The 20,415-nt window shown below is 32.8% G+C and overlaps 1 protein-coding gene and 1 pseudogene across 1 annotated transcript in view; one reads left to right on the forward strand and one right to left on the reverse strand.

Moving 5' to 3' along the window:
• LOC109377684 (centrin-3 pseudogene) overlaps positions 1–1,688 on the reverse strand; it is a 6,505-nt pseudogene extending 4,817 nt beyond the window's left edge.
• Positions 1–20,415, forward strand: part of ADAM18 (ADAM metallopeptidase domain 18) — a gene marked incomplete at its 5' end in the record, with an annotated part of 80,707 nt that overhangs the window by 8,796 nt on the left and 51,496 nt on the right. The window contains 4 exons of the mRNA XM_019634112.1: positions 2,105–2,170; positions 11,912–11,983; positions 12,181–12,347; positions 13,083–13,164. Coding sequence (XP_019489657.1) covers positions 2,105–2,170; positions 11,912–11,983; positions 12,181–12,347; positions 13,083–13,164 — 387 coding nt within the window. The remainder of the gene's footprint in view (positions 1–2,104; positions 2,171–11,911; positions 11,984–12,180; positions 12,348–13,082; positions 13,165–20,415) is intronic.

Consider the following 20,415-nt stretch of genomic DNA (forward strand, 5'->3'; position numbering starts at 1 on the left):
GAACAAATAGCAGAACAAGATAAAATAAAATATAATAAACTAAAAAATAGAATGAATGTGAGAAACAAAATAGAACACCCTTAAAACAACAACAGCAACAGCAAAAAAAGAAAAAGAAAAAAGAACTTGCAGAAAAAATGGAAAGGAGGAGGCAAATCAAGCTATGACAAGGAAGCAAGAAAGAAGGGAGAGAGAAAGGTTAGAAGGAAAGAAAGAGAGAAAAATGGAGAGAAAAAAAATATATATCTACACCCCCCTATATATGGACATATATATCCACATATATGCACCTTTATATATGCCTATATAAAACTAAAATTACTAATGAAATAGAGAAATCCAAAACAACCAACACAAGCGATCAATGGAAAAACAAAACAAAACCCCAAAACATCCAAGAGAACCCAATTAACAATAACAATATAACACACCAAAAGAGAAACCAAAACCGAAAACAATAAAAAAAAAAAAAGGGAGAAAAACCAAGAAATAACCAGCCAATCTTGGCTGAAGTCTGCCAAGCCGTCCCCAGGTTTTCCTCTGCTATACACATACTCCTGTGTGCCTTGTGGGGGCAAAGCCAGCCGCCTGGCACCTACAGTGAGCCAGGTCAGGTCTATTTTAGATGAGTGGAGTTATGAGGTGTGATTGGTAGTTTTTTTACAAAGTCAGTGTTATTTCTGCTCCTGCCTGTCCGGAGGCACTCTGATTTCTGCGCAGCCAGAGGACTGGATGTGAGTCTTCGGGTGCTCTTTCCACGGGGGCTGTTGGAGGGTAGGGGGTGGAGATTTCAGAGCTGCTGGTAGGCCTTCAGTGCCTCAGCAGTCAAAGTTGTTCTGCTTCCCAAGCCTCCCAGGAGAGGTGGGGGAGGGGACGGTGTGTTTAGTAGCTCCCACCTGCAGCCTTTTCCCATGTAAATTACTCAACCCCCAGGGAGTCAAAGCACCTTTGTTCTGACTTACTCCTCTCTTCAGGGGTCAGCCTCAGGCTCTTGCAGGGAGGGGTCCAGGGTTTCTGAGGGAGGGGGGTGTGCACTTATCTATGCAGTTTATTTATTTTTCCTTGTTTGAGAGAAAAGGGGAAAAAAGAAAGAGAAAAAAAATAGGAAAAAGATAAAAGCCCCCTCCGAGGCTCCCGCAGAGCCCCTGCTGCTCTCCAGGAGCACCCCCTGGCAAAGTAGCTCATGTCTCCACAGCTGTGGGGTGCGGGCTGTGTCTCCACACTTCTTGCTTCCCTCTTCTCCTGCTCGCTGGTTTCAGATTTCTTAAGCAAACTTATTTAAACCTAGGCTCTACCTATTTAGTCCAGTTTGTTTGTTTATTTGTTTTAACCTAGGCTATTTTATGGCAGACCCAATCTTTGTACCCTCATTCTTATATTTAGTGATCAATACACTTGGATCAAGGAAGAAATTTTGGTTTTTAAAAAATTTCTATATGTGAAATTGCATTTTAATGTTAACATATAGCTCATATAAAAATTACCATTAAAATGTTAAATAATGGTGTAATAAATTGATTTATAGCTGAATGCTGGCATAATCAAGGACTATTACATCATATCAAATGGAACTCAAGGCCCTGGAGCTACAGAATTATTTCTGATATTTCTCATTCTGTTTTTTCCAATGGTTAATAATACAAGTCATACAACATACTTGAATTTCTATGTACACTGTGAGGTCTCATATGTTTCCTGTTTTTCTGCTCATCAAGTAGAAGATTTCTATTGTAGCACAGTTGGTGTTACCATAGTCTTCAGAAGGGACAGTCCATAAATAACATTCAAGTGTTTTTCAGTAATATAGATTTATCATGAGATGAAGACAATAGAATGTGTATATTTATATTTATATTCACTTACTTTCTCATTCAGTATTAACAGAGAGTACCTAGACTCCCACATTATTGTAGCAGGCTCACTGGGATTCTTTTAAACCAGGACTATATTTTCACATGAAATTTTTTTATTTGCAATTAATTTTTATATGTAAGTCTTATGAAGATTTTCTATGCATTCTTTTTGCCTTCTTTACATGTCACTCTTTGTGCTTAACAAATTCAATATATCTTAACATTTGATCGATCTCCTTTTCTTTTTCCAGAAAAACACTCTTTCAAAACTATTACCCCAGTATCTAGAAATGCACATTATCGTGGAAAATGCTTTGGTGAGTCACTTTCCTCTCCTTCCCTCCCTCTCTCCTTCCCTCCCTCCCTCTCTCACTTCCTCCTTCTCTCCATCTTCTCTCTCTCTCTCTCTCTCTCTCTCTCTCTCTCTCTCTCTCTCTCTCTCTCTCTCTCTCTCTCTCTNTCTCTCTCTCTCTCTCTCTCTCTCTCTCTCTCTCTCCCCCTCCTTTTGTCTCTCTCTTGCTCTTTCTTTCTTTAAACTTAATGAGATTTTCCCTTAATTTTAAAACCACAGTGGAATTTTTATTATTTCCAAATAAAAACACTTTGTTTTAGGTGTTAATTATGGCTAAAAGCCCAAAGTTGCCTAGAAAGCCCTACACCATGTACCCACCTCTTCAGCCCCAGCTCAGCCCCGCATCCCTTTGACCCCATTTCCGGTCGGCCTCGCCTTGCTCTTCCTTGCACATACTCTAGCCTCTCTGGTCATGTGTTATCTTTGAACATACCAGGCATTTACCATCTTACAAATTTACTGAATATTTTTTCCAAATTTATTGAAGAATAATTGTCAAATATAATTGTATACATTTAAACTGTACAACATGATAAATTTGATATACTGGGGTGCCAAGAAAATGTATACAAGTGGACACTTTGTTCCACGTTGCTCAAGCAGTAGTTCGCCATAATCAGAAGTGTCTGGATGCTGACGGTAACCACTTTGAGCACCTCTTGTAATTACAGAAGTCAAACGTGACTTGTATTCATCTGTTGTTACCAGTATATATTATTAGAATTTTAATACAATTTTTCTTTATTAAAATGTGTATACAGTTTTTGGAACCCTTTGTACATGTACATTGTGGATTGATTACCAAGATTAAGATAATAAACACATCCATTACTTCACATAGTTAACTTTGTGTGTGTGTGTGTGTGTGTGTGTGTGTGTGTGTACGTGTGCATTCTAATGTGTGGTAAGAACACTTAAGATCTACTCTCAGCAAATTTCAAGTATACAACACCATATAATTAACTCTAGTCACCAGGCTGTACATTAAATCCTCAGAACTTATTCTTCTTATAATTGAAAGTCTGTACCTTTTTACCTACACCTTTCCATTTTCCCTTCACTCCAGTCACTGGCAACCACTATTCCAGTCTTTGTTTCTATAAAATCTAAAATCACTTTTTTTCTTAAAGATTCTACATATGTGTGATACCAATTTTTGTTGTTTTTCTCTGGTTTCTATCACTTAGCCTAATGACCTCCAATTTCATCATGTTGTTGCTAATGGGATGATCTCCTTTTTTATGATGATTAATATTTTATTGTGTATATGTAAAGCACATTTTCTTTGTCAATTCATTTGTTGATGACACATAGGTTGTTTACATATCCAGGTTATTGTGAAGAATGTTGCAATGAACATGGGAATGCCGATATCTATTTGAGATACTGATTTTATTTCCTTAAGACATATACACAGGAGCGGGATTGCTGGATCATATAGTAGTTCTGTTTTGTTTTATTTTTTATTAAAGTTTATTGGGGTGGCAATTGTTACTAAAGTTACATAGGTTCCAAGTGTATAATTCTGTAATACATCATCTATTTATCACATTGTGTGTTCACCACCCAGAGTCAGTTCTCCTTCCATCACCATATATTTGATCCCCTTTACGCTCATCTACCACCCTCCCCCGCTACCCTCTGGTAACCACGAAACTGTTGTCTGTGTCTCTGAGTTTTTGTTTCTTCATTTGTTTGTCTTCCTTTGCGGCTTTCATTTTTATATCCCACATGCCAGTGAAATCATATGGTTCTCAACTATTTCTGTGTGTTTTGCTTAGCATAATAATATCAAGATCTATCCATGTTGTTGCAAATGGGACTATTTCATCTTTTCTTATGGCATAATAGTATTCCACTGTGTATATATACCACATCTTCTTTATCCAATCATCTATCGAAGAACACTTTGGTTGTTTCCATGTCTTGGCCACTGTAAATAAAGCTACAATTTTGGGGGGTAGATACCCAGGAGAGGGATTGCTGGGTCATATGGTAATTCTATTCTTAATTTTTTCAGGAACCACCACACTGCCTTCCATAGTGGCTGCACCAATCTTCATTCCCATCAACAGTATATGAGGTTTCTGTTTCCTTTTTCTCCACGGCCTCTCCCACACTTGTTACTATTTGTCTTGTTTATGGTAGCCATTCTAACTGGTGTGAGGTGATAGCTTATTGTGGTGTTTATTTGCATTTCTCTGATGATTAGTGATGTTGTGACGAGGCCTGCTTGTCTGCAGTGGCCACCTGGCTCGTCAGCCAGGCACCTAGAGGGTTAACCTGAGTGGACTGGATGAGGAGATAGAAAAGAAAGACACAGAGATGAAAGTTGGGCCCAGGAGGTCCACTGTCCGCTGATGGCAAAAAGTGGCACTGTTTATTGTTTGCACACAGTTTTTATAGCAGAAGTAGAATTCTATAGGTTAGGGGTTTTGGGAGCTTGAGGGAGTGGGGAAGCAAATGTTCCCAAAGCGAGAAAAGTATAGCAAGTAGAAACTGCTAACAGGCTGGCAGTTCACTCTGTAACTTTCAAGGTTGTTTGTGACGTAAGCTTGCAGCAGCACAGTGGAGAATGAGATCTATCTAGCAACCTTCCCACACTGCTCACCCGGGCCTGAGAGCCCGTCAGCTTGTCAGCTGCCAGGCTTAACCCTTACTGCAGACCTCCGGCTCTCCACAATGTTGAACATCTTGTATGTCCTCTTTGGAGAAATGTCTAGTCAGGTCCTCTGACCATTTTTAATTGGTTTGTTTGTTTTTTTGTTGTTGTTGAGTTGTATGAGTTCCTTATTCTTTTGGATATTAGCCCCTTATCAAGACATTGTTTGCAAATATGTTCTCCTATTCGGTTGGTTGCCTCTTTATTTTGTCGATGGTTTCTTTTGCTGTGCAAAAGCTTTTTAGTTTGATATAGACTTATTTGTTTATTTTAGCTTTTACTTCCCTTGCCTTTGAGGTCAAATTCACAAAATCCTCTTTGAATCCAAGGTCCATAAATTTAGTACCTATGTTTTCTTCTATGCAGTTTATTGTTTCAGGTCTCATGTTTAGGTCTTTGATCCATTTTGAGTTAATTTCGGTACAGGCTAGGACTTCACTGTTTTCTATAAGGCTTTACCAAATTACATTCCCACAAACAGTGTTCCCTTTTCTTCACATCATTGCCAGCATTTGAAATCTCTTGTTTTCTTTATAATATCATTCTAACAGGTTTAAGGTTATTACTTTATTTCATTCTGGTTTTATTGACATTTCCCTGATAATTATGATATTAAACACTTTCTCATGTACCTATTGGCATTTTGTATATATTCTTTAGAAAAATGTCCATGTGGTAGATATAATTTCTTTTGAATATCTACTTAGGAGTGAAATTGTTATGTCATATGGTCAGAATATGTTGCCTTTAGAGGATATTGATAAATAGTTTTCAAAAGTGATTATAACAATTTATCCTCCTATCGACAATGTATGAAAGATCCAAGAATTCCATATTCTCACAAACAATTGGTATTAATAATTTTTAAATAATTTTAGCCATTCTGGTGTATGTATTGTAGGATCACATTGCAGTTTCTATTAGTATTTCCCTGATGACTTTGAATTTGAACAAATTTGATACTGTTATTGACCATTTGTATATTCTCTTTAAGAGTAAATATACAAATATTTTCCATTTTAATTTTTTCATTGTTGCTTTGTGGAAATTCTTTATATTTTATGAATACAAGTTCTTTGTCAGATAGCTATAATGAGGATATATTCTCACAGTCTGAGTATTGTCTTTATACTCAATGGTGGATTGATGGGCATACATTTAAATTATTATTAATTTAAGTTTAATTTATAATTTTTATTATTGCTTTATCTTTTCTATTTAAGAAATATTTTCTTACACCAAGCACATAAATATTATGCCTATGTTTTATTTTAGAATGTATTTTTCTTTATTTATTCACATGTAGTTGTATAATCCATCTCTATTTGATACAAGTGTGTGGTGTGAGGTAGGATTAGGTTTATATTTCCCATATCCATTTGCTCCAGCATTATTTATAGAAAAGACCTACCTTATTCAATTATATTGGCAATTTTTAAAAAATCATGTAAAGAAATACATATGACCTATTTTTCAAATTTTTATTTATTTCCATTTTCTATATATGTTACGTTGAATCAATACTTCACTGTCTTAATTACTGTAGCTTTATTGTCATTTAATCTATTTGTTTAAATCTTCTTCTTATTCTCCATTATTATTTTGACTACTCTGGGTCCTTTGCATTTAACCACATTTTAGAATTTATTTATAAATTTCCATACATACAGAAACACAAAAAACAAGTGTGATTTTTAAATTTATTTTTATATTATAGTTGACATACAATATTATATTAGTTTCAGGGGTAAAACATGGTGATTAGACATTTATATACCTGACAAAGTAGTCACCATGAAAGGCTAGTAATCACCTGTCACCATACATAGTTATTACCATATTAATGACTATATTTCCTATCTTGTACATTATATCCCTGTGACTTATTTTATAACAGACAGGTTATACACCTTTACCATTTTTGTCCATTCCCCACCCCTCCCATTTGGCAACCATCAATATCTATGTTTGTTTCTGTTTTGTTTTGTTTGTTCATTTGTTTTGTTTTTTAGATTCCACAATAAGGGAAATCATATGGTATTTGTCTATCTCTGTCTGACTTATTTTATTCAGCATAATACCCTCTAGGTCCATCCATGTTTTTATAAATGGCAATATTTCATTCTTTTTTTATGGCTGAGTAATTAATATTCCATTCTATCTATATATCACATCTTCTTTATTCATTCCTCTATTGATGAACACACAGACTGTTTCTATATCTTGGCTATTGTAAATAATGCTGTAATAAACATAGGGAGTGCATATATCTTTTTGAATTAATGTTTTCCAATTAAAAAGTGAGCAGAGGATCTGAATAGACATTTCTCCAAAGAAGACATACAGATGGGCAACAGACACATAAAATGTTGCTCAGCATCACTAATCATGAAGGAAATGGAAATCAGACCCACAATGAGATATCACCTCACACCTGTCAGAATGACTTATTATCAAAAACAGAACAAAGAATAAGTGTTGGTGAGGATGTGGAGAAAAGGAAGCCCTTATGCAGTGTTGGTGGGGATTTAAAGTAGTGCAACCACCATGGAAAACAGAATAGAGTTTCCTCAAAAAATTAAAAATAGAATTACATATGACCCGGCACTCCCACTTCTGGATATTTATCTGAAGGAATCGAAAATACTGAGAAAACAACTGTGGTTTTGATTTTAGGATTGCACTGAATGCTTAAATCACTTTGGGGAGCATTAACATCTTAACAGTATTGAGTCCTATCTATAAATACACACAGATGCCTTTACATTTTTTGTTAATTTCTTTCACCAGTGTTCTGTAGAAATCTTGAACAACCTTATTATTGTTCTATATTTGATATTGTTCTGTATTTGATAGTCAATAGTAAAAGGGTTATTTGCACTAACATTTTAGGTTTTGTTGCTAGTTTATAGAATACCATTGATTTTTATGTATTCATCTAATGTCCTGTGATATTATATAATTCACTTGTTAATTCTTATGAAGTTTTTGGGCAGTTTTCTTTAAATATTCTATGTACACAATCATAATTGTGAATAATGATGATTTTAATTCCTCTTTTCTAATCTTTGATTTCCTTTTTTATTTTGCTTCTGTAATGTAAGCTTGTTTGTTTTGCTTTTATTTCCTTTTCTTGATTTAATATCTTTGCTTGGCTTGGCTCTTTAATACATATGAATGTATTCTGTACATTCCTAACTTTCCCCCTACCTTTTAGAGTAGCCATTTTCTACAAGTATCATGCTAGCTATTAATTTCGGTAGATAACCTTAATAATATTGAGGAAGTTCCCATAAATTCTTAGATTTCTGAGTTTTTTATTTTTATCATGGACAGTTGTTAAATTTTATCAAATGCTTTTTGTTGCACCCACTGAGATGATTTGAAGCTGAAGCTGAATGATACTGAATGACAACTATAATTATATATATATTATATATATATATATATATATATAGTCATAGGATATGTAGTACAGTATAGGGAATAGAGTCAATGGAATTATAACAGCTATATACGATGTCAGAGGGATAGTAGATTGGGGGAGAGAGGTTATCACTTTGTGAGGGGTGTAAATGTCTAACTATTACATTGTTTTGTACACCTGAAACTAAAAAAAAAAGATTATCTATATTTGGAAACCACTTTTGTGTTTCTAATATATTTATATCCTATTTATTCATTATAATTTATCAATTTTTACAAATCATGAATCTTTTATTTAATGTTCTGTTTCAAATTTTAAGGTTTATGTTCATGAAATAATAGTATGTAATGTTCCTTTTTTATAATGTTTAATTGTGGTATTAAGATTATGCAGACCTCATAAAAGGAGTTAGTGAATTTTATTCCTCTTTTTATTCTGTTCAAGAATTTATACATTATGGATTTGATTTCTTCCATATATACTTGGAAATTTCACCTCTGAAACCATGTAGATCTTAAGTTTTCTTGGTGGAGGTACTTTAAGCACAGATTTAATTACTTTGACATAATAGAATAGTTTAGGTTGATTTTGTTTCACTTTTTTTTAAGTTAGATTTCAAGGAATTATTTTCATATTACATAAGCTTTCAAATTATTGGACTAAATTTGTTCATAATACCCTCTTATTATCTTTAAAAAATAGTGAAGTTATAGTGATATCACCCTTTATATTGCTCACCATTGCTACTGGTGATCTCTTTGCTCTTTAGTTTTATAACAGTCATCAAAACATGAAATTTAACATTCCTACAATACTATTTACTACCCTATAGATTTTGCTTGAATTTTGACAGTTTCCCCACAATGTTGTTTTTCTATTTCAGCCTCCAATCAAAGATCCTACATTACACTGAATTATCATGTTTTTATTCTCCTCTAATCTAACACAGTACTATGCTTTTTCTTTTTCTTATATCTTGACACCTAGAAATTAATGTCTTTCATCTATTGAAGAATAATTGCCAGATACTTTGCTGAATGTACCTCAATATTAGTTTGCTGATGCTTTTCTAATGAATAGATTGAGAATCTGTATTTTTTAATGAGTACCAGAAAAATTATCCTTTCTTTTTAAGCTGTTGCTAAGGTAGAGCTGGCATAAAACAAGTTAGGACTTCTTTACCTTTTCTTTTTTTTTTTTTTTTTTAAATTTTTATTTATTGTTAGTTTCAGGTGTACAGAACAATGCAATAGTTACCCTTTTCACCCTCACAAAGTAACAACCCCCCACCCCCCATCCACTGCTTACCTTTTCTTATATTCTGGAAGAATTTTGTGTACAAATTTTTAAATTTCTTCTTTAATTTCTGTAAGAAATCACTCTTGTAACCCTCTCAGCCTAGTAATTTATTTTTGGAAAGTCCTATTATTACCTATTTTTTATAGTTATATGATTAAATATTTTCCAATTTATCTGTGTCAGTTTTGGTAAATAGTGTTTTCAATATTTTCAAATTTATCAAAACTCAAAAGTTATTGGCATAAATATTTTCATACTCCATTTTTCTTTTATTCTTTTAATATCCGGTAGGATGTATACATAGTTTGTTCTCTCTTTCTTTCCTGATATTGGTAATTCAAATCATCTCATATTTTTTGTTAGTGTTTATTAGGGATTTATCTAATGTATTCATCTTTTCAAAGAACCTATATTTGTATTTCTTGATTTTTTTAATGGTTGTTTCCCAGTTTATTGCTCTCTCTCTTTTTTTTTTTATTTCCTCCCTTCCAGTTTCTTGGTTGGGTATTAAGATTATTGATTATATGCATTTCTTATTTACTCATATATCCATGGTTAAAAACTTAACTCTAGTCAAAGAGTAACTATATAATACACATTTTTTTTGTTTGTTTCTAGCAACACAAGTTTTTATATGTCTGATTTCCATCAATATTTAGTTTTTTTAAAAAAAAATCATTTTCTAATTTGTGTGTGTGTGTGTGTGTGTGTGTGTGTGTGTGTGTGTGTGTGTGTGTGTGTGACCCTTGGGTAATGTATAATTGTATTTGTTAGGTTCAAGATATTTTGGGTTTTTCATATTTAGTTTTATTCCATATTGGTGAAAGAGCATGATCTGAATGATGTAAATTTTTGGAAATGTTTGTGACTTCTTTATGTCTCAGTATATGGTCAGTTTTATATTTCATATGCATTTGTAAAGGATTTATTATATTCTGCCCTGCTTGAATGCAGTGCTCTATAAATATTAATGAGTCAGGTATTTTTAACTCTGTTGTTCTCAGCTTTTCCCCTCTTGTCCTATCAGTTACTGCGACAGTTGTGTTAATATCTTGAACTACTATTGTGGGTTTCTTTTTATTTTTAAATTTATTGGGGTGACAATGGTTAGTAAAATTACCAGAGGGTAAGGAGGGAAGAGGATTGCAGATGAGGGTAAAGGGGGCCAAATATATGGTGATGGTGGGTTTCTTAAATTATCCTATTAATTGTGTCAATTTTGTTTTCCATATTTTGATATGTGTTAGTTCCTACTAATTAAGCATTGCTATATCTTCTTCCTTATATTTTTGGAGTGTTGTCCTCGAGAAATAAACCTTTGGAACTAGTGATGTATTCCAAAGTGTGAAACCATTTAGTACAAGAAATTTTACTTCTATTTGATGATCTTGAGTATTCACAAACAGACTGTTATAAGTAAGGATTTTTCTTATTTGTGTGTTTTGTATTTCATATATATAACACCTGCCTAATGAAGTGTCTTTGTATTAGAATAAAAATGTTTTATCTAGAATATGTTTAATTTTTAATTTATCCAACAGAAATATGTAATTAATTTTATATTACTTCTTTTATCAACATTTGTAAACAGTACAGCCATTTCAGTAACTGTGATTTCTAAGATTTGGTAGAATTTCTTATTTTCTATTTGTAAATTTGACAACTTTTATGGAAGTATTAAGCATTTTCCAAATATGACTCCAAAGAACAGACATAATAATCAAACTCCGAAATAGGAGTCCATATCTTCTTAAGAATTTACCAGTTATAGAGAACAATTTCTTTCCTTCCTCCTTTCCTTTACATTATTTCACCTTATTCTTTATCAAAACTTTTTGAATCATTCAATCCACATAATTTTTAGTTTATATCATTGTGATTTCTGTCATTTTCTGTATATATATTTGAGCATTTTAATTTTTTTATGTATATTTATTTGCTCTTTGTTATTTACTAAGCTTGTAGTTGAAAATATTATGATTCCCTCTGTGTCCATAGAAAATTTCTAGTCCAAGAAATCCTTTTATAGTAAGGAAGAATCTATGAAGTTATTTTAGTACAGCTTGATGATTTCAATTATTTCTGCTCAACAGTGTCTTTAAAATATAAAAGTGGGAAAATATTTTGAATGCCCAAGTATGTTTCTTTAGTTGTTTGTTTCCTTTTATTATAAATGTTACCATCTTTATATTAATATGCTTTAAATTGTTTGACAAGTCCTATGTTTTTCTTTCCTGATATCATGGTGATATATTCCCCATCCAAAAAAAATTGCTATTACATTTTTAAAAGAACTGTAAAAAAAAATTGTTTTTCAGTACGATTATATGGGATCAGAAATAATGGCTGTAACGCAGAAAATTATCCAAATTATTGGCCTTGTCAACACTGTAAGTTTTAACTTTTTTACATTTATAATTTTATGAAAAATCATTGAAAATTATTTGCATTCAATCATAACAAATTAAAGGCTTTTAATTAGTTTAATATCCAAAATAATCAACTGAACTTTTTCTTCATTTTTATTACTGTTTTGATGTAGCAATTTGTGTGACTTGAATAAATATAACATAAATCTTATTTCTAGATGTTTACTCAGTTCAAATTGACTGTGATACTGTCCTCCTTGGAACTGTGGTCAGGTAAAAACCAAATGTCTACCAACGGAGATGCTGATGATTTATTAAAAAGATTTTTGGCATGGAAAAAGGACTATCTTATCCTACGGCCCCATGATATAACATTGTTACTTATGTAAGCATAATGTTCTACATTAATGAAGATATATATTAATTTTATAATTTAATATATTTATTGTGTTTTTCAACTTTCTGTAGGCCCCTTTGGTAATGTTAAATAAAACACAGCTGTTGCCATGAAAGTGTAGTTAGAAAATGGTAAGAAAATTTTTTAATGAATCAGTTATATAACAATATAGTTTGGAGTGTATTTTATATGAAGAGATCTGCTTTTCATGAACATTTTAAGATATCAACCATACTACAGAACACATGTTAGCTTAGCTTATTAATGAAAAATGAATACTATTCAGTTAACATTACCTATAATATGTTAATACACTTTGTGTGTACTGTTTGACTAAAAGCAACTTGTTTTTTTGGTAATATTTCATTTTTTTAAAAAATGGTTTATCTTTAGAGAATCAAGATTTCTTCTTCTACAAATTAAAAATCCTTTTTGTTTTAACTTTTAGTGGTCAAAATAGTGCAGAACAAGGGAAACTGAGGGGAATTTGAGATAATAAAATTATATCAAGTCTAGGAATTAGGTGAAGAAAGAAATTAGCATTAAAATGAATTATAGTTTTCAATATTTTGAGCATTTTGTATAATAGATATTATCCAGATCAAAAAGTTGTATGTTTGAAAAATCATTTTAAATTTTATGGCAGACTTAATTTAATATGTAAGCTAGTGAATTGTTCTGAATAATTATGCTGATAAAAAAAACAATGCTATAATGATGTAGTTACAGGAAACATCCTAAATATATGGGAGCAACATTTGCTGGCACAATATGTAATAAAAGCTATGATGCTGACATTGCTATGGTATGTAATTTTGTCCTTCTTTACATTACTATTTTTCTAAACTTTATATTATATTTTATAAGTATTATTATACATAATTAAGTAGTGCATAATAACTTGATTTTTTTTTCTATATGTATATTTATTATTATTTTGTTGGCACATTATTTTAATCTCAGAAATTTTATTTAATTATAAATTTCAAACATAAGAAAAATAATATTAGTGAACATTAATATATCCATTCACCAAGTAGACATTATGGGTACTAACATTTGCATCAAATTTTCTAAGGACCTTTACCTAAAACAAAGGTAAAGCCTCTTGTGTATTTCCTTCAAACTCAAGAAATAGCAAAAATCATGAATTTGTGCTTGCCATTTTATGAACATTTGTACTATTACAAATATATGTATCCATGAACTATATTTGTATGTTACTGTTCTACATTGTTCTTATTTAATATATCATTTCAGAACTATTTTGAACAGCTTTTAAAAAGATATATGCATGTTTAAACATAACTCTACTACAGTTACTTATTTAAAAATTTTTATTTTATCAAGTAATGAATATATTTATTATAAATACAAATGGTTTTACAATAATTAAACTGAAAAAACAAACTAAATCAGTTTCTTGCATAATCTATACCCCTTGAATCTTCTTTCTCATTTTTTAAAACTTTTTCTCTTGGCACACAACTTCATGTTCATTTCTTTTTATTTCTTTTTATTTTAAAAAAGTATTCATTGTGGTAAAATATATGTAACATAAAGTTTGCCATTTTAACTATTTTTGAGTGTAGAATTCAGTGGCATTAATTATATTCACAATGTTATACAACCATCACCACTATTTCCAAAAATTTTCATCACCCCAAATAGAAACTTATACCCATTAAGCAATAACTCCCCATCCTTCCTTCTTCCAAATCCTGGTAACTTCTAACGTATCTTCTGTTTGTGTGAATTTACCTGTTCTAGATGTGTTATGTAAATGGAATCACAAAATACTTGCCCTTTTGTGTCTGGCTTATTTCACTTACCATAATGTTTTCAATGTTGTAGTTCCACGCTGTAGTATGTGTCAGAACTTCATTCCTTTTTATGGCTGAATAACACTTCACCGTATACCACATTTTGTCTGTCTATTCTCCTATTGATGAATGCTTGGGCTGTTTCTACCTTTAGCTATTGTGAATAATGCTGTTATGTGCATTGGTGTGAAGTATCTGAGTTCCTGTTTTCATTTCTTTTGGGTACATACGTTGAAGTGGACTTGCTGGGAAACATGTATTTTTAAGCTACTGTATTTGTACATTTTTTCTATTATTTCTTTTTAAATCAAACTTTTATTGAAGTACATTTTATAGAGAGAAATTGCACAAATCATAAGTGTATAGTACAATTAATCTGGGTTGGCCAAGTCAATACATAGGTTTAAATATCACAGATATCGAGAAATAGAATATTATCAACACTTCAGAAGGCGCCTATGAATCACCCTTCTCCCACTTACCACCCGAAACAGAGAAAACCACTATCCTGACACTTATCAGCATTGGTTACTTTGACCTTTTTTTTGAGCTTTTTGTAAATGAAATAATACAGTATATATTCTCATATTTGCCATTTATTTGCTCAAAATTATGACTGAAAGTTATTCATGTTTGTATGTATAAGAATAGTTCATTCATTCCTTTACTCTATATTTTTAAATAATATGCCCATGAAATTCCTTAAGTTTTCAAATTTAGATATTATTGACTTCCTATTATTGAAGTCAGAATTTTACATCCTAATAGCTCATCATATCTACATTCTGCCTCTTCCATTCTTCCTCTATAATTATATTGCTTATTAGAATCATGTTTTATTCTCTGATGAGCGAAAAAAAAACTAAGATTAAATTACTTGTATTGCTTATTTGTGTTTTACAAAATTTGTAATTGTATCATACCTCTTTTGCCCAAATTTTTAAAAAATTATAAATTACCTCTACTTTTTTTTTGTTTGTTTTTTAAAAGATTTTATTGGGGAATTGGGGGGAGGGGAACAGACAGGTAGACAAATTGCTGTTTTTGTTCTTTAGTCTAGTTGTGGAGGATGTCGCTTCACTGGCCCATGTTCGTATGATCATTGTGCTCTTCCTGGGTGAGGCAGATCAGTCGCTGGTCATTGGTCGGCTGCTCACAGTGGCTCCCGGCAGCTCACGCCGGCTGCCGGCAGCTCATGCTGGCTGCCAGCCACTCAAGTAGCTCACGGAGCCCACTGCAGCCCTGCTGCAGCCTAGCTGTCACCTCAGAGCAACCCAGCTCCAGGTTGAGCTGTTGTTCATCATCTTAGCTGTAGAGGGTGAGCGTCACTGGCTCTCAATGTGGGATCTGAACCGCAGCCCTGCTGCTCAGAACTGGTGCTCCCAAGTGAGCTCTTAACCAGCTGAGCCGCTCGGCCGGCTCAACCTCTACTTTTTTACGTTTTGAAAATTTCCTTTTTAAATCGTGGAGACATCTTTTTTTACCAGTCTATGTTAGACTTTTTGCATAGCTTGTGTTTAAGAATCTTCTATCTTGAGTCTTTTGGAATAGGTATGTTTGTTTTTTATGATTTGCTTTCTCATTTTGGTAGAATACATGCTTCTTAATTAAATGCAAAACTAGATGGGCAGTAAGTTGGGAGTTGCATGATTGAAATATATTTAATTCTTTAAAAAGATTGTTTGTTTAATCTTAGTTTAATTGTACGTTGGAATTTTAAAGGTCTCCCCTTTTGTCATTTAGCTTCTCTTTAGAAATTTTATGCCATTATCATTCTCATTCATTTGAACATGCTTGCTTGTTTTCTCTATGGAAACATTTAAGGTCTTTTTATCTTTGCATGGTTCTCTTATCATCCAATATGCTGGTTATGTTGAAGCCCTTTGATCTGTATGCTAATTTACTTCTGACCTGAAAAATTTTACTATATTGTTTACTTGATAATTGTTTTTCTTTCCCTTTTCTCTCTGGAACTTTGTTAATTATATATCAGAGCATTTTGACTCATCCTCTAATTTCTTTTCTCGTATTTAAAATTTTTTTCTTTTGTTTCTATATCTTCTAGTGTTTCTTAATATTTATGTTGTGGATCAGTAAGTGTTATCAGATCCATTTCCTGCTTATGCCCTGCTCTGATTTATCTCTAGTTTTGAGGTATAGTTTAAAGTCAAGGAGTGTGATATCTCCAGCTTTGTTCTTTCTTCTCAAGATTGCTTTGGCTATTTGGGATCTTTTATGGTTCCTTACCAATTTTAGAATTATTTGTTCTAGTGCTCTAGTTCTGTGAAAAATGCCATTGGAATTTTGATAGTGAGTACATTAAATGGGTATTTTTTTAGATTGTATGGACATTTTAACAATATTAATTCTTCCAATCCATGAATGTGGAATATCTTTTCATTTATTTGTGTTATCTTCAGTTTCTTTCATCAGTGTCTTACAGTTTTTAGAGTATAGCTCTTTCGCCTATTTACTTCAGTTTATTCCTCAGTATTTTGTTCTTTTTGATGCTATTGTAAATGGATTGTTTTCTTAACTTCTCTTTCTGTTAATTTGTTATTAATGTATAGAAATGCCACAATCTGAATATTGATATTGTATCTTGTGACTTAACTGAATTAATTTATTAGTTATAATGGCTTTTTAATGGAGTCTTTAGGGTTTTCTATATATAGTATCAAGTCATCTGCAAATAGTAACATTTTTAAGTTTTCCTTTTTGATTTGGATGTCCTTTCTTTTTCTTGCCTAATTGCTGTGTCCAGGACTTCCAATACTATGTTGAATAAAAGTGACAAGAATGAGCATTCCTGTCTTGTTCTTGATCTTAGAGGAAAAACTGAAAGCTTTTCACCATTTAGTATGATGTTATCTGTGAGCTTGTCTTATATTGCCTTTATTGTGCTGATGTACGTTCCCTGTATACCACTTTATTGAAAGCTTTTATCATAAATGGATATTGATGAAAATGCTTTCTCTGCATATATTGAGATGATCATATGATTTTTATCCTTCATGTCATTAATGTGGTGTATCACATTGATTGATTTGTGGATGTTGAACCATCCTTGCATTGGCATATGATCCATTTAATGTATTCTTGATTTCAGTTTGCTAATATCTTGTTGAGGATTTTGGCATTTATGCTCATCAAAATATTGCCCTGAAATTTTTTTTTTCTGTGGTGCCTTGTCTGGTTTTGATATCAGGGTAATGTTGGCCTCATAAAATGTGTTTGAAAGCATTTCTTCCTATTCAGTTTTTTCTTATTTAGGTACCATTTTGATTTTAACAATTCAACAGGTTGATCTCTAATAAACATAGATGCAAAAATCCTCAACAATATATTAGCAAACAGAGTTCAGCAATATATTAAGAATATCATACATCATGACCAAGTGGTTTCATCCCTAGTATGCAAGGTTGGTTCAACATTCGCAAATCAATTGATGTGATACACCACATCAACAAAATGAAAAATAAAAATCATATGGTCATATAAATAGATGCAGAAAAAGCATTTGACAAAATACAGCAGCCATTTATGATAAAAATTCTTAGCAAAGTGGGAATAAAGGGATCATATCTCTACATAATAAAGGCCATATATGATAAACCCACAGCTAACATCATACTCAATGGGGAAAAGCTAAAACCATTCCCCTTAAGATCAGGAACAGGACAAGGCTGTCCACTTTCTCCACTTTTATTCAACATAGTTCTGGAAGTTCTAGCCACAGCAATCAGACAAGAAAAAGAAATAAAAGGCATTTAAATTGGCAAGAAGGAAGTAAAATTGTCATTATATTCAGATGACACGATACTATATATAGAGAACCCAAAAGACTCCATCAAACAACTATTGGAACTGATAGACGAATTCAGTAAGGTAGCAGAATAAAAAAATCAATATTCAGAAATCAGTTGCATTTGTATATACCAATAATAAACTGTGGGAAGGAGAAATTAAGAAAACAGTTCCGTTTACAATCGCTTCAAGAACTATGAAATGCTTAGGAATAAATTTAACCAAAAAAGTAATAGAACTGTACTCAGAAAATTATAAGACACTGAAGAAAGAAATGAGGATACGAATAAATGGAAACACCTACCATGCTCATGGATAGGAAGAATTAATCTAGTTAAAATGTCCATACTGCCTAAAGCAATATATAGATTCAATGCAATTCCTATCAAACTACGTAGGGCATTTTTCACAGAAATAAAAAATATAATCCTAAAATTTATATGGAACCATAAAAGACCCCGAATAGCCACGGCAATCCTGAGAAATAAGAACAAAGTCGGGGATATCATGCTATTAGACATTAAAACGTAGTAGAAGGCTACAGTAATCAAAACAGTATGGTACTGGCACAAAAACCGTCACATAGATCAATGGAACAGAATAGAGAGCCTAGAAATAAATCCAGGCATATACGGGCAGTTAGTTATGACAATGGAAGCAATAATTTACATTGGGGTAAAGATAGTCTATTTAATAAATGGTGCTGGGAAAACTGGACTGACACATGCAAAAAAATGAAACTGAACCACTGTTGGGAGCCATCCCAGTGTAATGAGACTCTAGGCTGACTGCAGGTAGAGAATGACAGGTGGCTACAGACCCCCATGTTCTGTGTGCTGAGTAAAAGGCTGCAAAACTGCATGTTAGCTGAATAGCAAAAGGGGAGCTGCTAAAACAGTAACCTGACAATGCCCAGCTCATCTCCTGTGCCATGGAAAAACAGAAGTTCCTAAACCACAACCACCAGACCCTCAGATGTCACTGTCTATGGACTTATATTCTTTGAAACCTCCCACCAAGGACTTATGAACTTTGAGATTTTCCATCATGGACTTGCTGACAGTTGCTATTTGCCATAAGTTTCACCTTACTTAAAATATATTATTAGTCTATGCTATGTAATCATGTAACTTGCTGCCAAGAGATTATCTCACTTCCAAACCCATGTGTCAGGAACATTGGTTCCTCATTCCCAAAAAACCCCTACCAAATCCCCTATGCTTAGATAAGAAATTATTCCTGGTGAAAGAGGAACTTGTTTTCTATATAAGCAATATGCCTTTTAATAAACGCTGTCACTATCTGCCATCAGCAGTTAGTGAACCTCCTAATCCCAACTTTGGTGTCTATGCCATTTCTTTCTTTTCTCATTTCCTCACACCGATCAATCCTGCTCAGGGACCATTCGGTGGGTTCCTGGCCTGATCATCCAGGTGCCCTGGCTGTCGAGCCAGCTCTCGACAGACCACCTCCTTACGCCATATACAAGAACAAATTTAAAATGGATTAAAGACTTAAATGTAAGACTTGAAACCATAAATCTCCTAGAAGAAAATATAGGGTCTAAATTTGCAGACATTACCCTGAGTAATATTTTTACTGCTACGTCCCCGCAGGCTAGGTAAGTAAAAGAAAAAATGAACATATGGGACTACATCAAACTTAAAAGTTTTTTCACAACAAAAGAAACCATCAACAAAACAAAAAGAAAGCCTACTGAATGGGAGAAGATATTTGTCACCGAGATATTTGATAAGGGGTTAATATCCAAAATTTATAAAACACTCATGCAACTCAACACCAAAAAAACAACCCAATTAAAAAATGGGCAGAGCATATGAAGAGACATTTCTCTAAAGAGGATATACAGATGGCCAACAGGCATAAGAAAAAATGTTCACCCTCATTAATCATTAGAGAGATGCAAACAAAAACCATAATGAAATACCACTTCACTCTGGTCAGAATGGCTGTCATCAATAAATCAACAAACAACAAGTGCTGGTGAGGCTGTGGAGAAAAGGGAACCCTGGTGCACTGTTGGTGGGACTGCAGATTGGTGCAGTCATTATGAAAATCAGTATGGAGTTATCTCAAAAAACTGGAAATGGAACTACCTTATGACCCAGCAATCTCATTCTTAGGTATTTATCCAGAAAAATCCAAGACATTAATTCAAAAAAATATATGCACCCCTTGTTCATTGTGGTGCTATTTACAATAGCCAAGACTTGGAAACAACTGAAATGCCCATCGGTAGATGACTGGATTAAAAGAAACTATGGTACATTTCCCAACGGAGTATTACTCAGCTATAAAGAAGAAGGAAATACCATCAATAAAACAAAACGGAAGCCTACTGAATGGGAGAAGATATTTGATAATGATATATCAGATAAGGGATTAATATCCCAAATATATAAAAT

Source organism: Hipposideros armiger, unplaced genomic scaffold, assembly GCF_001890085.2.
Source record: "Hipposideros armiger isolate ML-2016 unplaced genomic scaffold, ASM189008v1 scaffold_1503, whole genome shotgun sequence".
In the NCBI taxonomy this organism is placed as follows: domain Eukaryota; kingdom Metazoa; phylum Chordata; class Mammalia; order Chiroptera; family Hipposideridae; genus Hipposideros; species Hipposideros armiger.